This window comes from Coregonus lavaretus (assembly GCF_964263955.1).
Source record: "Coregonus lavaretus genome assembly, chromosome: 13".
Taxonomy (NCBI): Eukaryota; Metazoa; Chordata; class Actinopteri; order Salmoniformes; family Salmonidae; genus Coregonus; species Coregonus lavaretus.
In genome coordinates, this window is record NC_140000.1 from 29,759,799 (window position 1) to 29,784,666 (window position 24,868).

The 24,868-nt window shown below is 44.4% G+C and overlaps 2 protein-coding genes across 3 annotated transcripts; both read right to left on the reverse strand.

Annotated features, from left to right (window-relative positions):
• Positions 1-628: 628 nt before the first annotated feature.
• Positions 629-4,659, reverse strand: LOC311140014 (PILR alpha-associated neural protein-like; the record flags this gene model as incomplete). Its single annotated transcript, XM_084174988.1, has 4 exons — positions 4,018-4,659; positions 3,287-3,702; positions 2,604-2,682; positions 629-776 (listed from the first exon to the last, which is right to left on the reverse strand). Exons 1-4 carry the CDS (start codon positions 4,026-4,028, stop codon positions 629-631), a joined length of 654 nt encoding a protein of 217 aa, XP_084031114.1. The 5' UTR covers positions 4,029-4,659.
• A 393-nt stretch (positions 4,660-5,052) lies between these two features.
• LOC311139873 (uncharacterized protein) lies at positions 5,053-24,659 on the reverse strand. 2 transcript variants are annotated; one of them, XM_084174863.1, is made up of 13 exons: positions 24,282-24,659; positions 23,021-23,139; positions 22,219-22,472; positions 17,182-17,305; positions 16,743-16,864; positions 14,297-14,383; positions 12,383-12,472; positions 11,651-11,739; positions 10,030-10,249; positions 9,777-9,899; positions 9,431-9,596; positions 7,625-7,713; positions 5,053-5,396 (listed from the first exon to the last, which is right to left on the reverse strand). In XM_084174863.1, the coding sequence occupies exons 1-13, from the start codon at positions 24,375-24,377 to the stop codon at positions 5,308-5,310; spliced, it is 1,668 nt and encodes a 555-aa protein (XP_084030989.1). In that variant the 5' UTR covers positions 24,378-24,659; the 3' UTR covers positions 5,053-5,307. The 2 variants fall into 2 exon arrangements, with proteins under 2 accessions (XP_084030989.1, XP_084030990.1); XM_084174864.1 differs by lacking the exon at positions 12,383-12,472 and having other exon boundaries at positions 24,282-24,526.
• Positions 24,660-24,868: the final 209 nt, after the last annotated feature.

The window sequence follows — 24,868 nt, forward strand, 5'->3', positions numbered from 1 at the left end:
TAGAACATAATACGTTATTAGTATTATATAACACTAGAGTAGGGAGAATTTGGAGTAGGTGAAAGAGAAGTATGAAAACTAGAGTAGGGGAAAGAAAGAGAGAAGGCTGAAGTAGAACTGGAGCAGAGGGGGAGAAAGAGGATAGGAGAGGATAGAAAGGACAAGAAGGAGAACTTGATGGGGGGAGGAGGAGAGGAGACACTAGGAGAACTGGAGTAGAGTCCAATTATCCCGATTGAAATTAACTTTAAATCCCCGGCTATAAAAGCATCATTTCATGGATTGTGCGCTCACTGCTTCCAGAGCTGTATGACTCATAGAAGAGGAAGTTCTAAAACACACATACATCTCATAGCCCTAACACTTCAGGCCTGTGTACACTATTGCCTAACTATGCACATGTACTGTTATGATGCTCATACACCACAAAGGGAGAGGGACCAACCACTCCTCGACACACCATCCACTCACTGACAAACAAACACACACATGCATCCACGCATGCAGACATAAATTGATTCAGAGTCATACACAAACGCGCACACACACACACAGACAAATCAATGTACTAACAACTCCACACAAATACACTCTCCCTCTCTCTCCAGTGAGCTGGTGAGGCGACTCATTACCTCTCCCTGTCGGTAAAGGAGGGGGTGCCGTGCAGCGTCTGGCGGCTGTCCTCCAGAGCCAGAGAACGAGGGAGGGCGAGAGAGAGGGGGGGGGGCACGCCACGGGAAAGCGGGGGTGGGTGCTGGGAACAGCTGCGGTCGTAACTGGCAGAGAGAGAGAGAGAGACGGAGTAAGAGAGAGAGACGGAGAGCGAGACTGAGTGAGAGGAAAAGAGGGAATGACAGAGCCATTTAGCAGCGGCGAACACATTACACTGCCTCAGAGTTAATGCACTCATTTCACTCATTAAAGCACTATCAGAGGAGAGGGAGAAGAGGAGAGAGGTTGAGAGAAAGGGAGGGAGAGAGAGAAAGGGAGTGTGGTGGTCGAGGTTGAAATAGCGGGTTGAAAAAGAAAGAAAGAAAGAAAGAAAGAGAAAGAAAGAGGGTAAAGAGGTGAAGGAAACAGAGCGTGTGAGAGCGAGGGTAAAGAGAAAGGGGGATGGGGAGAAATGAAAAGAGAGAGAGAGGGGGAGAGATGAAATGAGAGAGAGAGGAAGGGTTACAGGGCTGATGTGGGGAAACATTATTCCAATTACGTGTATGAGTTATGATGTTGTTGGCACAGTGAGAGTCACAGGTACAGTATACACACAGCTCTTTAGAGCACTCACACACAACAAAGCCTGTTTCACAGTCACACACTGTAGATCACAGACACGCAGTTCCAGTCAAACTATCCACATTACATGTAAACACACACACACACACACACACACACAAGATATTCACCAGGATTCATACCAGATGGTGAAACGTTCTCCAACATCGATTATCACAATCAATTATTAATTATATTCAATGCTATACTGTCTCTCCTCTATTCAATCCCCTACTGTTACCCATCAAAAACCTGCCCTCCATTCCTCACCACAATTTACCCCCTATATTTACAGTCATATTGAAACTGCAACATAAGCCCACACATACACAACACAGAGAGAGAGAGATACTGTTGCTCCAATTAAGCACTCCAACAACACTTGTTTCCAGCACACACACTGTAAAGTCAGCACACGCACTTTTAACCAGCCTACAGTGGAGGATAATTAAGTTAGCTAAACACAGAAACACTTAGAGCAGGTTTCAGAGAGAGCGAGAGAGCGAGACAGAGAGAGATGGAGTTTATCGTATATCGGCACACAATGAGCAGAGGGATTATCTGACGATCTGGAGCTGGCCCGTGGCAGCGCTGGGAGTGATAGGAGACTGGGGAAGAAGATAAGGATACTATGTGATGATCAAGGATCAACCAGAACCCAGTATTACTGAAAGGTGATGAAGCTAAATTAAAGTAAAGGATGAAGAATGGGGATGAGAAAGAGAGTGAGAACGAAAGAGAGAGAGGGGGGATTGAAAAGAGAGAGGGGAGACAGGAATGAGGGAGAGAAATTAAGAGTGACAGAAGGTAAGAAAAATAGAGCAGGGGAAAGAGAGAAAAAGAGCGATTGAGAGACAAATGGGAGAATAGGAGTGAAAGAGAGTGAAATAGTGAGAGTAGGTGGGAAAAAAGAGGCCTCCAAATAAATGAAGCGATTAGCACGAGCCCTGCTCTACATTCCAGAGATCAGTCTTCATTTGATGTTAGAGTACGCACAACACACACCCAGCTGATTTTATAGGTGAACGGTACATCAAACATCATATGAAAGCAAAAGAGAAAACCCACAAACTGTTTAGATGCTACCGGCATGTAGCAACACAGCGTCATGGATATCAAGACCCAAAGTGGTTGAAATTGCGCCACCTTAAACCTCTGACCGCCTCTAAACATTTCCTCCGCTATCTAGAGCCGAGTTTTACCATTCCCATGTTCAAACAAATAACACTGTTGATATGCCCTGATGTACATAAAAAATATGTTTCAGAGAAGGGGTAGAAAGAGAAAGAAGGGGGGGGGGGGAGAATGGGGGAAAGAGAGAGGATTCTTACCAGAGTTTGGCTGTAATGATGACAGCAGTCAGGATGAGCAGAGAGGAGATGGTCACAGTGACGTAGAACTGAGGGTCCACTGGAGGAGGACACACACACGAACACACAGAGGAGTTACCTTTCACATGGTTGGAAATCAGCACAATAGAAGGAACAATCAAATCAGCACCATAGAAGAAAACCAGGGTAATGTTCATTATAGCATGCAATGGAAAATGCTTTGAAATGTTTTGCAACCGAAAACAAAAATGAGCGTTTCTTATTGGACCAGGTAGACCGTCCCTGTTTCAGTCATTTTTCTTCCGTTTGGAGCCTTATGAATAACCCAGGTCAACTGCAATGATGCAAGAAAAAAATCACAACTCTGCTTTTAGAGAGTGCCCATACTGTCAGTACAGCAACTCAAAAGAGAATGAGCCGATGAAGTCATCCATTCCATCGCTTGATGTGTGATGTCACCCATTTCCTTTTTGTGTGTTTTTGTAAGTTCAGAAAACTCTATTAAGTATTCTCCACCACCAAGACGCAGCCATCCATCCACACAAAGCCAGCCCAGCGGGAATTTAAGTTATTCCCTGATGCCCAAGTTCTTCTGATGTCTTTGTTCCAAAACACTCTGTTCTCATGCCCACCAATACAAATCCTTTCTTTTAAAAATCTTTACTAATTTCTACGGTGCCCACCTTCCTCAGGCTCTCTCTCCTCCGCCTCACTTCTTCCATCTTCCACTCCCTCTGCGTCCGGGGCCTCCAGCAGGTCCAGGGGCTCCTGGGGCAAAGCACTGCCCGGTGCACTCTGATGATGCGGCCAGGCCTCGACGGTTGTCGTGGGGACTTCATGCCCATGGTGATGCAGGTCTGCTTCCTGGCTGGACAGGATGTTATGAGTCTCGTCCTCCAGAGGTAGAGTGGGGCCCCAGTCCACAGACCAAATAGGGGTGGGTGTGACCTGTCCTGTGACGGACAGCTGGGCCGAGAGGGCCTCCACCTGCCCCTCGCCCTCGTCGTCACGGTTACAGGTTGAGGGTCGCGTCACCGCGGCAACCAGGAGGAAGAAAAGGCAGCGGAGGGCGGTCAGTCGTTTGACAGGAGAGATGGAGCTGAGAGAGAGAGAGCGAGAAGGAAGGAAGGAAGGAAAGAAGGAAGGAAGGAAGGAAGGAAGGAAGGAAGGAAGGAAGGAAGGAAGGAAGGAAGGAAGGAAGGAAGGAAGAAAAGAAGAGAGAGACGGAGGGAGAAATAAAGAGAAGCAGAAAGAGGTGGGAGAGAAAAGGAGGGAGACAGAAAGAGAATTAGAGCACGATTAACATTACAAATGCATTGTCCACTGTCTAACTGGACTCCTCATGCAACATGCATACAACCAGAGGGTCTGACTCTGTGTCTGTCTAAACATCCTCTCACTCTCTCCATCTTACCATCTCTCCATCGCTTCGTTCTGTTCACTGAGCCCCCACTCCTCCGATCATCTCTCTCTCTGAGAGGAAAGAAGAAAAAGAAAAGAGAGAAAGAGCGAAAGAGAGAGAGAGGGAGGGTTCACTTCTCTTCTGACAGACTGATATTGAAAATGTAAACAGACACTCATAGACAGCAGTACAGGAATACACACATCCCTCTCCCTCCTGGGCAGTGGCACTCCTGGCTGTCCAAAATGAGCACTTAATTATGCCACATGCTTATACAGTTCGCGCATCAGACACGCACGCACACACACACACACACCTGTGCAAAAAACATTCATCATACGCATGCATGGAGCCAATATCCCATATGGTGCTACTTTTAGCTCTAGAAAGATTGACTTCATATCTACTACCGCTGTCACTCACTCAAACAGACTGACACACACTCTCTATCGCTCTCGCTCTCCCCCTCACACACACACACACACCAGCAGACAACTCACTGTCACACAAGCACGCACACCACATTCACATATATCAGTTAACATGCCTACCTCTGGCTGAAGAGAGAGGGAATGAGAGAGACAGCGAGAAAGGGGGAGATATAGAGAGCAAGTGGGAAAAGGCATTGGTTGCCTTAGCGACAGAAACATGTAGAGTCAGAGAGAGAGAGAGAGAGAGAGGGAGGGAGGAGGATGGAGGGAGACTGTAGGAAAGAGATTGAAATATTAATTATGCTTTTAACTTGTTCAATTAAATGGACAGCAAAAAAATGAAATGGATTTGAAGACGAAAATAATGAAGATACAGATATTAATATTCTAATTTTGGGGGCAGAAGAAAAAAGTATTCTGTTATGTTTAGAAAAAACTGAGACAAGCCAGAGGGAGAGAGAGTGGTGAGACGGAGAGGTGGAGGAAAATCAATATACATTAATTTACACTAGGACAGGATTGAGTGGGGTGATGAACAGAATAACTGGTGTTCATAATAAACAGTGACACCGCAGGGGTACACAATATGTAGGATAAATATTTGGAGGCAGGAAGGTCACAGTGTGACAGCTTTATTGCATACATGAAACAACAACATTTACATAGAAAATGATCTGTCTCTCGCTCACACTCTCTCTCCGTATGCTCGCTCTCCACCTCCGCCACTCTCTCAATCTGTCACACTTCACTCCCCCCCTCTCTCTCCTTCTCCTCTGTCCCCCTCACTCCCTCCCTCTCGTCTTAGTTGCTCTTCATGCTGTGAGGCGCAGCGTCTTGGGCTTGGTGGCGGCGGGTGGCGTGAAACTGGCTCTCACTGGAGAACACAGCGAAGCCACGATGTCGAGCCAGACTCTGATGCATCTTGGGATGTGTAGTCCTCTTCTTTGTCATCATCGTAATCTACAGTAACGTGGGGAGTCATAGTTAAACGTGTGTCTAATAGTGGATGTAATAGTGGATGAATAATGGACTTGTGATTGATATAGATATAAATTGATATTATTAGGAATACAGTAGGAACCTGTTGATAGTGATTACTTCCTTAGAGAAAAGAAAACAGCAACAGCCAACAATGGACCAAAACTATCCTTTTTCAGTAAATGCGCTTTTAAATGCGCTTTAGGGCTCGATTCAAACCGTAGCGCTGATGATCTTCGCTGTAGGTCATTTCCGATTGAGCCGACATATGCAGCATTTGCCGTGAATGCATTCTCCGCGAACGTGGGAACGTTGCTTTAAAATTTCTACCGCTCTGTAGCACAGGTCTTCAGCGCTACGGATTGAATCGAGCCCATAGTCTTTATCAAAGCTATCAATCTTGAAGTTACTTAGATATATTCTTACAGCTACTTTTTTGGATGTGATTTACAGTGAGGGAAAAAAGTATTTGATCCCCTGCTGATTTTGTGCGTTTGCCCACTGACAAAGACATGATCAGTCTATGATTTTAATGGTAGGTTTATTTGAACAGTGAGAGACAGAATAACAACAAAAAAATCCAGAAAAACGCATGTCAAAAATTTTATAAATTGATTTGTATTTTAATGAGGGAAATAAGTATTTGACCCCCTCTCAATCAGAAAGATTTCTGGCTCCTAGGTGTCTTTTATACAGGTAACGAGCTGAGATTAGGAGCACACTCTTAAAGGGAGTGCTCCTAATCTCAGTTTGTTACCTGTATAAAATACACCTGTCCACAGAAGCAATCAATCAATCAGATTCCAAACTCTCCACCATGGACAAGACCAAAGAGCTCTCCAAGGATGTCAGGGACAAGATTGTAGACCTACACAAGGCTGGAATGGCCTACAAGACCATCGCCAAGCAGCTTGGTGAGAAGGTGACAACAGTTGGTGTGATTATTCGCAAATGGAAGAAACACAAAATAACTGTCAATCTCCCTCGGCCTGGGGCTCCATGCAAGATCTCACCTCGTGGAGTTGCAATGATCATGAGACCGGTGAGGAATCAGCCAAGAACTAAACGGGAGGATCTTGTCAATGATCTCAAGGCAGCTGGGACCATAGTCACCAAGAAAACTATTGGTAACACACTACGCCGTGAAGGACTGAAATCCTGCAGCGCCCACAAGGTCCCCCTGCTCAAGAAAGCACATATACAGGCCCGTCTGAAGTTTGCCAATGAACATCTGAATGATTCAGAGGAGAACTGGGTGAAAGTGTTGTGGTCAGATGAGACCAAAATTTAGCTCTTTGGCATCAACTCAACTCGCTGTGTTTGGAGGAGGAGGAATGCTGCCTATGACCCCAAGAACACCATCCCCACCGTCAAACATGGAGGTGCAAACATTATGCTGTGGGGGTGTTTTTCTGCTAAGGGGACAGGACAACTTCACCGCATCAAAGGGACGATGGACGGCGCCATGTACCGTCAAATCTTGGGTGAGAACCTCCTTCCCTCAGCCACGGCATTGAAAATGGGTTGTGGATGGGTATTCCAGCATGACAATGACCCAAAACACACGGCCAAGGCAACAAAGGAGTGGCTCAAGAAGAAGCACATTAAGGTCCTGGAGTGGCCTAGCCAGTCTCCAGACCTTAATCCCATAGAAAATCTGTGGAGGGAGCTGAAGGTTCGAGTTGCCAAACGTCAGCCTCGAAACCTTAATGACTTGGAGAAGATCTGCAAAGAGGAGTGGGACAAAATCCCTCCTGAGATGTGTGCAAACCTGGTGGCCAACTACAAGAAACGTCTGACCTCTGTGATTGCCAACAAGGGTTTTGCCACCAAGTACTAAGTCATGTTTTGCAGAGGGGTCAAATACTTATTTCCCTCATTAAAATGCAAATCAATTCATAACATTTTTGACATGTGTTTTTCTGGATTTTTTTGTTGTCATTCTGTCTTTCACTGTTCAAATAAACCTACCATTAAAATGATAGACTGATCATGTCTTTGTCAGTGGGCAAACGTACAAAATCAGCATGGGATCAAATACTTTTTTCCCTCACTGTATATAGATTTGTCTACAGCTGGAGCTAAAGAAGACACTTTGAACAAATGGCTTCTTGCCGTAGAAACACTTTGCGAAATGTTGCTTTGAGTTTTTCTGATCTATGTATATTATTGGTGTTTGTGTTTCAGCCCGCTGTTACCCCCCTCCTCACCATCACTGTCCTCCTCGTCCTCGGAATCTCCCTCTGATTCCATCAGGGAGGCGTCCAATCGACTGTCTCGCTTCGTTGTGACATCACCCCTGTGACAACATCACCATTAGACACCGACAGTCCATATTGTTCTTGTTATACTGTTGCATATACAGTGCATTCGGAAAGTATTCAGACCCCTTGACTTTTTCCACATTTTGTTACGTTACACATATTTTTTTTTATCCCCCTCACCAATCTACACACAATATTTCATAATGACAAAGCAAAAACAGGTTTTTAGAAATTGTAGCAAATGTATTACAAAGCCCCCCTGGAAATATCACATTTACACAAGTATTCAGACCCTTTACTCAGTACTTTGTTGAAGCACCTTTGGCAGCGATTACAGCCTTGAGTCTTCTTGGGTATGACGCTACAAGCTTGGCACAACTGTATTTGGGGAGTCTGTTCCATTCTTCTCTGCAGATCCTCTCAAGCTTTGTAAGGTTGGATGGAGAGCGTCGCTGCACAGCTATTTTCAGGTCTCTCCAGAGATGTTCGATTGGGTTCTGGCTGGGCCACTCAAGGACATTCAGAGACTTGTCCCGAAGCCACTCCTGCTTTGTCTTGACTGTGTGCTTAGGGTCGTTGTCCTGCTGGAAGGTGAACCTTCACCCCAGTCTGAGGTTCTGAGCGCTCTGGAGCAGGTTTTCATCAAGGATATCTCTGTACTTTGCTCCGTTCATCTTTCCCTCGATCCTGACTAGTCTCCGAGTCCCTGCTGCTGAAAAACATCCCCACAGCATGATGCTGCCACCACCATGCTTCACCGTAGGGATGGTGCCAGGTTTCCTCCAGACGTGACACTTGGCATTCAGGCCAAAGAGTTCAATCTTGGTTTCATCAGACCAGAGAATCTTGTTTCTCATGGTCTGAGAGTCATTTAGGTGCCTTTTGGCAAATTCCAAGCGGGCTGTCATGTGCCTTTTACTGAGGAGTGGCTTCCGTCTGGCCACTCTACCATAAAGGCCTGATTGGTAGAGTGCTGCAGAGATGGTTGTCCTTCTGGAAGGTTCTCCCATCTCCACAGAGGAACTCTGGAGCTCTGTTTGAGTGATCATCGGGTTCTTGGTCACCTTCCTGACCAAGGCCCTTTTCCCCCGATTGCTCAGTTTGGCCGGGCGACCAGCTCAGGTGTGCCAAGCTTGTAGCGTCATACCCAAGAAGAATCGAGGCTTTAATCGCTGCCAAAGGTGCTTCAACAAAGGGTCTGAATACTTATGTAAATGTTTTATTTCTGTATCCCAAATAAAATGCTTTGTCATTATGGGGTATTGTGTGTAGATTGATGAGGGAAAAAAACAATTTAATCAATTTTAGAATAAGGCTGTAACGTAACAAAATGTGGAAAAAGTCAATGGCTCTGAATATTTTCCGAATGCACTGTACATAAAACATTATGCCGGATTAAAACACAATAAAGCCTGAAGGCTTATTTCCATTGTGGTCCTCATATGTCAGTAGCCTACATGCATGGGATCAAGTCCCAGTTCCATCGCTAGTTCGGAAGAAACTCTCTTCTCTCTTCCCTGTCATTCTAGACCCCTCTCTTTTACAAAAAATAAAAACAAATATTATCCAACTGACATTGGTTTAGTGTAGAGCACATGAAGAACTGAGGATAGGGGCATATGAGTAATAGTTCACTTTTTGTCAGGTGCACCCATAAAGAACTTCAGAGTTCTATTAAACTACAAATCATTAAATCATCAGATCAGTATTCATTGATCTAGATGAGTACTGACAGAAAGGTGTTGAGCCCACCTCTGCTTCCCGGAGCTGGGGAGCTGCTCCCACACCGTAAGGTCACGACCCCCGGTGACCCAGCGGTGACCCCCACTGCCCGTGAGCCACGCCGCAAAGCAAAGGATTCTCGGAGCATCCGCACAGGTCAGCGAGGCCAGGTACCTGCACTGAGGTAGAGAGAACACTGGGAGAGATGGAAGGAGAATAGGAGGGGGAGAGAGAGAGGGGGAGAAGGAGAGAGAAAAAGTTGATGAAAACCTAAATAGATTGCGGTAACAATGCATTCTATGAACAGCGTGGCTCTATAGGTTGGCAATAGTACCATAATATTCAAGGAACAACTAGTTGTGTTAGCATTACTCACAGTTCAGGGTACTTTCCCCATTCGCCAAATCGTAGCATGAGCCAATGAGGAGTCCCCCTGTCTGATGTACACAATCTGTTACTCCAGCGATGCTGCTGTGATTGGTTAGCCTGCACACGGTGCCTGTGGTGATTGGAGAGAGGAAGGGTAAACATCAGATAGTACACAGATCGGTAAGGTCTAGCAATGCACCGTATTAAGCTGGCTCTTCTATATCGTGCACGCATTCACTCACACACACACTGCTTCTCACCTGTCCTCCAGTTGAGGATCCTGAGGTTGGCTCTGCCATAGGCAACGAAGAGCCTGTCGCCACGAGGACTGAGGGTCAGACGACCTCCCTGACTCCCGCAGCCTGTTACCTTGGCATCCCAGTGATGTAACAGCCGCAGGGGGTCACGGTTGGTGCAGAGCCCCTCCCACACAGAAACCCCCCCCTCTGATGAGCTGCTGAACACAAGGGGACCCTGGGACTGTGGAAGATAGAGAGGGGGCAGTTGTCATGGAGACTGAATGCAGCGGCTGAATACAATGCATGGATAAAGGTGTGTGTGTGTGCCGTGTGTGTGTGCATGTATGTGTCTGTGCGTGCATGCATGCTTGTGTGCGTGTGTGCGTGGTCTCACATGGCTTTGCATTATTAATTAACAAAGAAGGTGGGGATGGTGCTTTCACTGCTTTGGCTTAAATGTGTTGCGCATGTAACGCTACATGAATGTAAGTCTTAAAGGCCCAGTGCTGTCAAAAACGTGATTTTCTTGTGTTTTATATATATTTCCACACTATGATGTTGGAATAATACTGTGAAATTGCAAATATTATGATAATGCCCTTTTAGTGTAAGAGCTGTTTGAAAAGGCAGCTGAAAATGTCAGCCTGTTTTGATGGGATTGTCGTTTCGGCCTGCCTGGTGACAAATTAGTTTATAGACCAATAAGAAAGACAGTTCCAAATCTCTCTCCAATAACAGCTAGTTTTCCCCTCCCCACTCAGAACACTCCCTGACAGAATTGGCTCTTTGCTAAGAAGCAATTTTTATTTCTCTTTGACCATTTACATTTAAAACAATCACAGTAAGGTACTTAATTGTTACCAAGAAATATTTGATATTGAGACCAAAACAGCTACATTGGACCTTTAAACTATGTATTTGAACAGCTTACGCCCCCAAGGAACCTTACAAAGTATTTTAGCCAAACATGTATAGTCAATTTCTGATCCTCTATACCAGGGTTTCTTACTCTACGGGTCGGGACCCAAAGTGGGCCCTGGGCATGACAGAGTCTATAATCACACACTATTTCTTCTTAATTTGGGTCGTTGGAGGACGATTTGGATCACGGAAGGACGGTCAATTGCTCATTTGGGCCTCGAGCTGGAAAAGTTGAAGAAACGCTGCTCTATACTTCTAGCAAATATAATGTATTTATATTTGAAAGTAACAAAAAACGAAAAGAGCACTGAATACTATTTTGAACCTCTTTGGAATCTATATATCTTCCTAATAATTTATCTTAAATAATAATATATTTCCACACTGCCTACAAGTGTGTAGCCTATAAGATATTCGGTCCTTCAGGCAGCCATTTTTGTTTCTGCCTCAGCCAATTTGTTTGGCGTGACAACAACTAAGTTGGCTAAAGCACACACAGACCTGGCAACGGTGCAGAAATATTTGCTTTAATTTCAGCAAGGCCTTGATGAAAACACAAGTTCATGTTCATTAGGGCGCACAACAGAAAACAAAAATGATTGTTTGTTATTGGACTAGTTTCAGTCCATTTTCTTCAGTTTGAACACAACCATAGTTATAGAAGCACTATAGCTTAAAAGTCTAGAATGTGACACTATTGGCTCTTGATTACAGCAGCCACCTGTAGGGAGGTGACAGCCTCCTCATGGGCGTTGATTGATTGACAGTTGTCCATGGTTTGCCAGCTCCAGGCCTGAACTTTACCCCCATCTGCAGACAGAGAGAGAGAGAGAGGGAGGGGATAAATGTAGTGAGGGAGAGGTAGATAGAAAGAGAGAGAGAGAGGGGGGTGAAGGGAGAAGGAGAGAGAGAAAGAGAGAGAGAGAGAGAGAGAGAGAGAGAGAGAGAGAGAGAGTGTGTACAGGAAAAGAGAGAGGGGAGGGATGGTAAAGAGCAAGAAAGAGAGAGAAAGAGATAGAGAGAGAAAGAGAGAGACTGGGAGAGAACGAGAGGTTAAATAGGCCTGACAGTTGCTGGCAGACATTACTGATGGCTTGCATAAATACCTGTGAGCCTGAGTCTCCTCATTTGTCTGCCTCTATCAGTCTGACTACACCTACTGTCTACTGCAGGGGTAGGCAACCCTGGTCCTGGAGTGCCGCAGGCACTTCATGTTTTTGATTTAACCAACCTGGAAGACCAGGTGTGTTGAATTTTGGCAATCACTGAACTGACCAATTAGCTCAGTTGGTCAGGTGTGGTGCCTAGTTGGAACAAAATCCTGTGGCACCCCAGGAACAGGGTTGCCTACCTCTGGTCTACTGAGTCTCTCATAGACAGTCACAGACACACAAACATATAAATACACACACACACACACACACCGACCCACAGAAACTGCATCCACACAGACCTGATCCAGTGATGATGTAGCCATCACCTTCAGGCACGAAGCAGAGAGCAGTCACCGCATTAAAGGTGTAGATGGACTTTACACACTGGCCTGGATGGAGAGGGGAACACTGATTTAATTGTCCACAACACCCACATGCAATTGCGCAGGCACACGCAAACACACCACATAGACGCACACAAGAACTCACCCAGACAAAGCTGTAGGGCTCAGACTGTGTGTGTACAGTGGCTTGCGAAAGTATTCACTCCCCCTTGGCATTTTTCCTATTTTGTTGCCTTACAACCTGGAATTAAAATTGATTTTTGTGGGGTTTGTATAATTTGATTTACACAACATGCCTACCACTTTGAAGACCAACATATTTTTTGTGTGAAACAAACAAGAAATAAGACAGAAAAACAGAAAACTTGAGCGTGCATAACTATTCACCCCCCCCAAAGTAAATACTTTGTAGAGCCATCTTTTGCAGCAATTACAGCTGCAAGTCTCTTGGGGTATGTCTCTATCAGCTTGGCACATCTAGCCACTGGGATTTTTTCCCATTCTTCAAGGCAAAACTGCTCCAGCTCCTTCAAGTTGGATGGGTTCCGCTGGTGTACAGCAATCTTTAAGTCATACCACAGATTCTCAATTGGATTGAGGTCTGGGCTTTGACTAGGCCATTCCAAGACATTTAAATGTTTCCCCTTAAACCACTCAAGTGTTGCTTTAGCAGTATGCTTATGGTCATTGTCCTGCTGGAAGGTGAACCTCCGTCCCAGTCTCAAATCTCTGGAAGACTGAAACAGGTCTCCCTCAAGAATTTCCCTGTATTTAGCGCCATCCATCATTCCTTCAATTCTGACCAGTTTCCCAGCCCTGCGATTAAAAACATCCCCACAGCATGATGCTGCCACCACCATGCTTCACTGTGGGGATGGTGTTCTCGGGGTGATGAGAGGTGTTGGGTTTGCGCCAGACATAGCGTTTTCCTTGATGGCCAAAAAGCTCAATTTTAGTCTCATCTGACCAGAGTACCTTCATCCATATGTTTGGGGAGTCTCCCACATGCCTTTTGGCGAACACCAAACGTGTTTGCTTATTTTTTTCTTTAAGCAATGGCTTTTTCTGGCCACTCTTCCGTAAAGTCCAGCTCTGTGGAGTGTACGGCTTAAAGTGGTCCTATGGACAGATACTCCAATCTCCGCTGTGGAGCTTTGCAGTTCCTTCAGGGTTATCTTTGGTCTCTTTGTTGCCTCTCTGGTTAATGCCCTCCTTGCCTGGTCCGTGGGTTTTGGTGGGCGGCCCTCTCTTTTCAGGTTTGTTGTGATGCCATATTCTTTCCATTTTTTAATAATGGATTTAAATGGTGCTCTGTGGGATGTTCAACGTTTCTGATATTTTTTTATAACCGAACCCTGATCTGTACTTCTCCACAACTTTGTCCCTGACCTGTTTGGAGAGCTTCTTGGTTTTCATGGTGCCACTTGCTTGGTGGTGCCCCTTGCTTAGTGATGTTGCAGACTCTGGGGCCTTTCAGAACATGTGTATATATACTGAGATCATGCAAAACTTAGATTGCACAAAGGTGGACTTTATTTAACTAATTATGTGACTTCTGAAGGTAATTGGTTGCACCATATCTTATTTAGGGGCTTCATAGCAAAGGGGGTGAATACATATGCACGCACCACTTTTCCGTTATTTATTGTTTTTACTTTTTTGAAATAAGTTATTTTTTTCATTCCACTTCACCAATTTGGACTATTTTGTGTATGTCCATCACATGAAATCCAAATAAAAATCAATTTAAATAACAGGTTGTAATGCAACAAAATAGGAAAAACGCCAAGGGGGATGAATACTTTTGCAAGGCACTGTGTGTGTGTGTGTGTGTGTGTGTGTGTGCACGCGTGCGTGCGGTGAACTCACCAGTGCTTAAGGCCCAGATCCTCACACAGCAGTCTGCTGAGCCACTCAGGATGAACCTCTCCTTGTCTCCCAGAAATCGATCCCAGGCTAGAGAAAGAGAGAGAAAGATTTACAGTAGGGAGAAGAGGGGGGAACGGAGGGGAAGAGACAAGGGGGGGTTGAACAGAAGAAAGAGATTGACAGAAATGTGAGGGAGAAAATTATAATGATTTGTTATCATTGTACAGTTCATGGTCAGTATGCATATAATTATCATCCATGTTGTTATTGATTTAATATGATACACTGCTCAAAAAAATAAAGGGAACACTTAAACAACACATCCTAGATCTGAATGAATGAAATAATCTTATTAAATACTTTTTTCTTTACATAGTTGAATGTGCTGACAACAAAATCACACAAAAATAATCAATGGAAATCAAATGTATCAACCCATGGAGGTCTGGATTTGGAGTCACCCTCAAAATTAAAGTGGAAAACCACACTACAGGCTGATCCAACTTTGATGTAATGTCCTTAAAACAAGTCAAAATGAGGCTCAGTAGTGTGTGTGGCCTCCACGTGCCTGTATGACCTCCCTACAACGCCTGGGCATGCTCCTGATGAGGTGGCGGATGGTCTCCTGAGGGATCTCCTCCCAGACCTGGACTAAAGCATCCGCCAACTCCTGGACAGTCTGTGGTGCAACGTGGCGTTGGTGGATGGAGCGAGACATGATGTCCCAGATGTGCTCAATTGGATTCAGGTCTGGGGAACGGGCGGGCCAGTCCATAGCATCAATGCCTTCCTCTTGCAGGAACTGCTGACACACTCCAGCCACATGAGGTCTAGCATTGTCTTGCATTAGGAGGAACCCAGGGCCAACCGCACCAGCATATGGTCTCACAAGGGGTCTGAGGATCTCATCTCGGTACCTAATGGCAGTCAGGCTACATCTGGCGAGGACATGGAGGGCAGTGTGGCCCCCCAAAGAAATGCCACCCCACACCATGACTGACCCACCACCAAACCGGTCATGCTGGAGGATGTTGCAGGCAGCAGAACGTTCTCCACGGCGTCTCCAGACTCTGTCACTTCTGTCACATGTGCTCAGTGTGAACCTGCTTTCATCTGTGAAGAGCACAGGGCGCCAGTGGCGAATTTGCCAATCTTGGTGTTCTCTGGCAAATGCCAAACGTCCTGCACGGTGTTGGGCTGTAAGCACAACCCCCACCTGTGGACGTTGGGCCCTCATACCACCCTCATGGAGTCTGTTTCTGACCGTTTGAGCAGACACATGCACATTTGTGGCCTGCTGGAGGTCATTTTGCAGGGCTCTGGCAGTGCTCCTCCTGCTCCTCCTTGCACAAAGGCGGAGGTAGCGGTCCTGCTGCTGGGTTGTTGCCCTCCTACGGCCTCCTCCACGTCTCCTGATGTACTGGCCTGTCTCCTGGTAGCGCCTCCATGCTCTGGACACTACGCTGACAGACACAGCAAACCTTCTTGCCACAGCTCGCATTGATGTGCCATCCTGGATGAGCTGCACTACCTGAGCCACTTGTGTGGGTTGTAGACTCCGTCTCATGCTACCACTAGAGTGAAAGCACCGACCAGCATTCAAAAGTGACCAAAACATCAGCCAGGAAGCATAGGAACTGAGAAGTGGTCTGTGGTCACCACCTGCAGAACCACTTCTTTATTGGGGGTGTCTTGCTAATTGCCTATAATTTCCACCTGTTGTCTATTCCATTTGCACAACAGCATGTGAAATTTATTGTCAATCAGTGTTGCTTCCTAAGTGGACAGTTTGATTTCACAGAAGTGTGATTGACTTGGAGTTACATTGTGTTGTTTAAGTGTTCCCTTTATTTTTTTGAGCAGTGTATATTCCCGAGTTCTCGTCTTGGCAATGTAAGCCTGACTTATGCCAAAGAAGCTCATGGAATCAGAGAAAAAACCTGGAGAGAGAGATAGAGATACGTAGAGGGGGAGCGTGGGAGGAGAGACAGAAAGGGCAGAGAAGTTCAAGTAGTGCAACGATCCCTACTTCAGTCAGAATGAGGTAACCCAGAGTGACTGCTGCTGCTAGTTCTCTCCATGGATTTCACATGATGAACTAAAACTATAATTATACTGCCTGAAATCAGGATGCCTGACTGAGAATAAGGGTGTAGGGGTGTGTGTGTATGCGTGCGTGTACACGTTTTACTATACTTGTAGGTACCAGAAGTCTTCACACAAATAGTAAACCGGTCCTCACTTGTATAAAGGCTATTTTAGGCTTAGGGGTTAGGTTTAGGGTTAGGGTTAGAATTAGTGGTTAGGTTTAGGGTTAGAATTAGGGGTAAGGTTGAGGGTTAGGAGTTAGGGTTCGAATTAGGGGTTAGGAGTTAGGGTTAGGGTTAGTATAGTAAGACATAGCTGTGTGGGTGTGTGTGCGTGTGTGTGTGTGTCCATTCCCTACCTAGTCTCCTACAGTATTCAGGCGGCGGGGCAGACAGACAGGTGACCCCACCAGTGTGACCTCCCAGATTCCGCTGCTCTGTTGCCGTAGGAACATGCCACACCTTTACTGTTGTGTCTCGACTGAGAGAGAGAAATATATAGAGAGAGAGATGGAGAGAACAACAGAGATATTAAGTCAGTGTGAGACAGAGAGTGAGAGCAGACACGGTTCAAGTAGTTCAATAACACTGCTAACACTGCTCAGTCGAGAATGGCTCTCTTAGTGTAGGAGGAGAAAGTTAGCATGTCAGAGTTACAGAGAGAGGAGGAGGGAGAAAGAAAGAATGAAAGAGAAAAAATAAAGAAAAAGAGAGAAAGAAAGAAAATTAATGAAAGAAATGAATTGAATTATTCACAGTTATGAGATCTATTATTAAATCGGAGAATGACTCACTTACCTGCCGGAGATCACCAGGTTGTCAACGGCAACCACACAGGTGATGATGTCACTGTGACCCTCCAGCGACCTCAAGCGAAACTTTGCTTTCTCCCATGATGCTTTGAGAGCTGTAAACTCGGCATCTGATAAAAAAGGGACCCATCATAATCACCATGAACCCAGAACCCAAGTCTTGCGTGAACTTCTTTACAAAGGGCCCGATTCAGACTTGTACGCCTTTCCTATGCACATCTCAGTAGTTGGTATTCAGGCTTTGTGCAGGTGCGTAACAGGCTTTGCAGGCGTGGTTCCCTTGCGTGTGCTGAATAAATGTAATTAAACCGCTGAAAACCCTTCCACTTGATGGCCAAAATATTTCCCCTGAGTTTTCATTCAATAGGGTTTTCAGTACATTTATCTAAAGCCATCCCTTTAAATTTGGTGTTCCTTTAATTAGAATATATGGAGAGAGCGGTTCAGAATATTAGGGATCAATGAAAGAAAGCCATGTAAATACACGCATATTCATCTCCTTTTCAGCACCTATTGGTCGATTTAAAAATACTCAGATCTTTTTAGGGTTAGGAAAGCATTTATGAATAATTAAAAACAGGTTTGGAGAGCATTTACGCAAAAAATATATTGGTAAATCAAAAATATAGTTGCTTGATTCATCCTGAACGTTTCCATATTCAATTAATAAATCCATGAAATATTGAAAGGTGAGAAAAGTGTACAATAGGGGTTGAAAAGTTGTCCTATAAAGCTACCCTAATAATCCTCACTAATCATGGAATTGTGATGACAACGGTACAGTCGTCGTGAACCGTGTGCCAGGCTCCAGGTTTAAACGACTACAGTGGCTTGCGAAAGTATTCACCCCCCTTGGCATTTTTCCTATTTTGTTGCCTTACAACCTGGAATTAAAAAATGTTGGGGGGTTTGTATCATTTGATTTACACAACACTTTGAAGATGCAACATTTTTTCCCATTCTTCAAGGCAAAACTGCTCCAGCTCCTTCAAGTTGGATGGGTTCCGCTGGTGTACAGCAATCTTTAAGTCATTCCACAGATTCTCAATTGGATTGAGGTCTGGGCTTTGACTAGGCCATACCTCCGTCCCAGTCTCAAATCTCTGGAAGACTGAAACAGGTTTCCCTCAAGAATTTCCCTGTATTTAGCGCCATCCATCATTCCTTCAATTCTGACCAGTTTCACAGTCCCTGCCGATGAAGAATATCCCCACAGCATGATGCTGCCACCACCATGCTTCACTGTGGGGATGGTGTTCTCGGGGTGATGAGAGGTGTTGGGTTTGCACCAGACATAGCGTTTTCCTTGATGGACAAAAAGCTAAATTTTAGGTCTCATCTGACCAGAGTACCTTCTTCCATATGTTTGGGGAGTCTCCCACATGCCTTTTGGCGAACACCAAATGTGTTTGCTTATTTTTTTCTTTAAGCAATGGCTTTTTTTCTGGCCACTCTTCCGTAAAGCCCAGCTCTGTGGAGTCTACAGTGATGGAAAAAAGTATTTGATCCCCTGCTGATTATGTACATTTGCCCGCTGACAAAGAAATGATCAGTCTATAATTTTAATGGTACTTTTATTTGAACAGTGAGAGACAGAATAACGACAAAGAAATCCAGAAAAACGCATGTCAAAAATGTTATAAATTGATTTGCATTTTAACGAGGGAAATAAGTATTTGACCCCTCTGCAAAACATAACTTAGTACTTGGTGGCAAAACCCTTGTTGGCAATCACAGAGGTCAGACATTTCTTGTAGTTGGCCACCAGGTTTGCACACATCTCAGGAGGGATTTGTCCCACTCCTCTTTGCAGATCTTCTCCAAGTCATTAAGGTTTCGAGGCTGATGTTTGGCAACTCAAACCTTCAGCTCCCTCCACAGATTGGCTAGGCCACTCCAGGACCTTAATGTGCTTCTTCTTGAGCCACTCCTTTGTTGCCTTGGCCGTGTGTTTTGGGTCATTGTCATGCTGGAATACCCATCCACGACCCATTTTAAATGCCCTGGCTGAGGGAAGGAGGTTCTCACCCAAGATTTGACAGTACATGGCCCCGTCCATCGTCCCTTTGATGCGGTGAAGTTGTCCTGTCCCCTTAGCAGAAAAACACCCCCAAAGCATAATGTTTCCACCTCCATGTTTGACGGTGGGGATGGTGTTCTTGGGGTCATAGGCAGCATTCCTCCTCCTCCAAACACGGCGAGTTGAGTTGATGCCAAAGAGCTCGATTTTGGTCTCATCTGACCACAACACTTTCACCCAGTTCTCCTCTGAATCATTCAGATGTTCATTGGCAAACTTCAGACGGGCATGTATATGTGCTTTCTTGAGCAGGGGGACCTTGCGGGCGCTGCAGGATTTCAGTCCTTCACGGCGTAGTGTGTTACCAATTGTTTTCTTGGTGACTATGGTCCCAGCTGCCTTGAGATCATTGACAAGATCCTCCCGTGTAGTCCTGGGCTGATTCCTCACCGTTCTCATGATCATTGCAACTCCACGAGGTGAGATCTTGCGTGGAGCCCCAGATCGAGGGAGATTATCAGTGGTCTTGTATGTCTTCCATTTCCTAATAATTGCTCCCACAGTTGATTTCTTCAAACCAAGCTGCTTACCTATTGCAGATTCAGTCTTCCCAGCCTGGTGCAGGTCTACAATTTTGTTTCTGGTGTCCTTTGACAGCTCTTTGGTCTTGGCCATAGTGGAGTTTGGAGTGTGACTGTTTGAGGTTGTGGACAGGTGTCTTTTATACTGATAACAAGTTCAAACAGGTACCATTAATACAGGTAACGAGTGGAGGACAGAGGAGCCTCTTAAAGAAGAAGTTACAGGTCTGTGAGAGCCAGAAATCTTGCTTGTTTGTAGGTGACCAAATACTTATTTTCCACCATCATTTGCAAAAAAATTAATTAAAAATCCTACAATGTGATTTTCTGGAGAAAAAAAATCTCATTTTGTCTGTCATAGTTGACGTGTACCTATGATGAAAATTACAGGCCTCTCTCATCTTTTTAAGTGGGAGAACTTGCACAATTGGTGGCTGACTAAATACTTTTTCCCCCCACTGTAACTAATTAGGTGACTTCTGAAGGTAATTGGTTGCACCATATCTTATTTAGGGACTTCATAGCAAAGGTGGCGAATACATATGCACGCACCACTTTTCCGTTATTTATTTTTTAGAATTTTTTGAAACAAGTAATTTTTTTCATTTCACTTCACCAATTTAGACTATTTTGTGTATGGCCATTACATGAAATCCAAATAAAAATCTTCTTAAATTACAGATTGTAATGCAACAAAATAGGAAAAACACCAAGGGGGGTGAATACTTTTGCAAGGCACTGTACATGTACTGTATGTATGGTCTGCAGTCCATAATGATTCAAATAGGCTACATGTCGCAAATTATTGCACAACTTGTAATAAGTTAGCCTAATATGATCCACTATTGCTAGCGATCCTCAGGAACAACCACACGAACGTGACAGAGAAAAGAAAAGTAAACTAACTATGGAATGGAATGATGCAAAATGTAAGGAAACTAACACTAAAGTGACCGTTATAAATGTATGTAGGTATAACTGACAGTGGCTACCAATAGTGGCTAATATTTAACACGATACAAATTGTACAAAATACAGTGAAAAGTCTGTGCATATAATTAAAACATTCTAGAAACCATAAATCAACTCACTAGGTTTGGCGCTATACTCTACTTTGCGCATGGCTACAGAAGTTTGGGGCTCCAAATGTCATCCTTGCAAGTTATAACGTTTACATTTACATTTTATAAGGCCTGCATATTATAAACGTCACTGTGGGAAAGTTGATATGTTGATTTGCTTTAGTTTGCTGCCATATGACTGGTTTCACATTTGTCTCCAGCGATCATAAGTTAAAATATATCTAAAACAATTGTCATTAATAATTATAATATGCCATTCTCATTAATATTTACAATCCCCTTATCCAAATGGCTTACTTTACCTAGAGCTTATCAATAGCTCTTATCAATTTGTATATTACAGTGCACGGAGAATGGTGTTATTTCTATAGGAAAAAAGAAAGAACATGCTGTTCCACTTGGAACCGACAGGTTGCTCGACCTTATTCATCGTTTCATCGCGCGTGAAGGTGGTGGCATTATAAGGGAATTAAGTCAAGGTAGACACACCTCCACCACACCTAATTTCTTTAATCTCCACCCCAAACGAATAGCGAGTGAATAGCATGGTATTCTCATGCTTAAGTTTAAGGTCAGAATACATGTAGAGAAAAGTGCATAAAAAGGGATTTACGTTCCATTTACGCACACTTTTTCTTAGGTCGGAATTCCCCCCAAAGAGTCTCAGAGTAGGACTGCTGATCTAGGATCAGTTTTGCCATTTAGATCATAATGTATAAGACAGGGAGGGACCTGGGCAAGTATCCACAAAGCGTCTCAGAGTAGGTGCTGATCTAGGATCTGTCCATACAATCTTATTCAGTATGACCTAAAAGGCTAAACTAATCCTAGATCAGCACTCCTATTCTGAGACAGGCCTCCGGCCTGATAATGGATGTTGGGAGAGACTATAATAGCCATGGTTGACTCATCACTTCTCTAACCTTAATTGATCAATAATTACTATGCACGTATTTGTCAGCTCTAGAGCATGCAACTAATTCTGTTTCTAGGAAACAAACAGTACAGACAGATCAGCTCGTGTTCAGTAGGCACGAAGCAGAAGAAAACAGTCTGAAACAGGTAGGTACGATCTGAATTTATGAAATGGTTGTTTTGGTTTGTCGTTGTGAAGCGGTTTGCTACAGTGTGCCCACAGTGGACCCTAATGAACACAACCCAGGTGGGAAGGACAAATCAAAACGTTGACTATTTAAGATATAATTTCTGGGAGCCTACCAAGCAGTGTGCATACATTCTCTTTCCTTCAATCACAGTACATTTGTGAGATACCAATGAGTATGAGAATGTGTCTACATAATCTATCAAACTACAAAACCCTAGTTCACAGATAACCCCACCTTCCTGGTTGTCCTTGGGGCTTGTGTCGGTCACAGCTAGACAGGTCTCTGACTGCTCTCCACCTGCTCCTGTCTCTCTCTGTCCTCCCGTCTCCTCCTGTCTTCCTGTCTCTCCCCTCGTTACCGTCTCCTTCTGACTGTCTGTCTTCTTCTGTCGGCCTGTTGGCTCTGCTTCTCCCTTGGGGATCTTGGGGATTTTGGGGATCTTGGTAGCAGAGGGGCTGTGTGATGGAAGCGCCTCAGAGGTGGCTTCACTGTACCCAAGCAAAAAAAAACACACCAAATACCAAGAGAGTGAATTGACAGTGCAGTCACATACAGGAAAACATAATGTGCACAGACATACAGTACAGTACATAGGCTAAGCCATAGACACACAAGCAAGCTTACAAATAATGATAATAATTTATAAAATTTCTATAGCACTTTTCATTACAAGTATAATCTCATCATGTCTTTATACTACTTTGTGATAAATACATTTCCCCTGGTGTTCCCTTGATATTTCACAGCCCTGGGAGAGTGTGCCCAGTCGTGACTCTGTGGAAGGGATCCCTAAGTGATGGCTACATGACGTACTATCCCCTCTACTGACTCCAATACATTAGGATGCCTTGAAAGAATGACTGACTGACGGACTTTGACCTATGTCGGCTAGACTCAAGCCAGATCAAAAGCATCAAAGTGAATGTTACAGCTTGTGAACAGGGATGTTTATCTCCCCTTTCTTCCTCCCTCCCTCCCTCCCTCCCTCCCCCCCCCCCCCCTCTCTCTCTCTCTCTCTCTCTCTATCTCTCCTTACACTTGTCTTTTCATCTTCTCCTGTTTTCCTTCTCCCACAATCCCCGGAGTTTGCTGGGGACCAGAAAGCTGCAGCAGAAGTTCAGCCAATCTGGTGCGGAGCTCCGCCTTCCTGAAGATCTGAAGATGGGGAGGGGGTTAATAAAACATGCATGACCGTAGACATCTCCCTGGGTACGTCTCAATAGTCTAACGTCGCTCCTCCTTCATCTGCACTGATCTGAGAAGAGATGGACTGATAAAAGACAGTGAGTAGACATCCATCCATTATAGTACTGTCACTTTCCCTATGTTTCCAGATCAGAGCAGATGAAGGAAAGGAGACAAAATGACCACTGTAGACTATCGATATGTGCCCCCCAACGATGTGTATAAACCCTGAATGGCTAACAGGGGCACTGTATTGAAGCCCCCGTACAGCCATCTTGGTACTCCTCCTCGATTGTAAAGAATATTTTGGAAGCCACAGAAATGCATTTATTAATGTCTACATTCGTTTTTGACACGTTTATTCTATTACAGGCACCTTAATGTATACTTTCAAATTATATTATGTGAGCTAAACATACAAATTTAAAAGATCTACAAAGTATTTTTTTTTGCAAGTACTAATGTTATTGTCCCCACTACAACAACAAAAATACTTAAATACATGTAATTTTGTCCTTAATTAAAATACTGTAGAATTCCATTCCTTTTAATGGAGGTCTCCTGCTAGGGAGTGCCAATATGGCCGACCGGTGGCTTCAAAGCCTCTCATAGCATCAGCAATCCAGGGTTCATAAACGCAAATCAAGATGATAAAGGCGTGATATATTTAGACACAAGAGAAGGGTATCATGTTATGCTTACATTTGATATATTCAATTAGTGTAGATGTCAAAACCCAATGAGAATGCAAGTTGTTTACCACTATATTTCTAAAGATTATGATCTAGCGAGCCAATTCTCTATCTCACATGGGTGAAATTATTTAATGATCAGCTGTTCTATGGTCCAGCTAGGTTACAGTGTTTGAGAGTGGCCTCAATTGAACTCACTCACCATCGAGAGTGTAATAATGTAAAATGTAACCTGCAAGATTGTATTGGAGGATTAAGGTGCTACATCAAGATCTCTCTTGGGAGTGAGTACAGTCATATCCGGGAGTATTAGTACCAAGGGAAATCTATTCAGGATTGTGGAATATGCGCCGGTGCGCTCATGACACGACTGATGTTAAAACTATAGATTAAGATTAGAAGTGAAGTCGCGTTCTGTACCTTTACTCTTTCTTCTGGAGTGAGAGATTGAGAAATTTTGATCTCCAGATTCTCAATCTGTCTCAGTTTCTTCTGGAGTTTTCTCACTTCCCCCATCTGAAACCCCTATTCTACAAGCACCAACAACTGTTCCAGATTATTCTGTATACAACGTTTCACTAGGCGTGTGGGCCATGCAACATTCAAGTGTTTCTACCGTTTCACTAGTTTGCTGTCCGCTCTCTTTACAGTCAATTGTTTCCATAGACGTGTCTCATCGCTGATGGCAACAATGGTGGATAGCCTGTTCGAGGGTATACATTTGAGCAAGGATGTGCGCAGATTCGCTAATCTTCATCACATAATGAGTCGTTTTTCGGACGCAAGGGGATTATGTGTAGATCAGTGATTCTGCGCAGTCCGACTGCAATGTAGTAGATCTCAAACACACACAGGAGCTTTAGTAACTTCTTCTCTGGTCTTCCGGACTGTTACAGCCATTGCTCTGGTTTACAGTGACACTAGGTGGAAGGGAGAGGAACTTAATTGACTAAATCCAAATACCAAGGCAGCGTTTAATTTGAATAAAATGTGCTCCCTCATTTCTG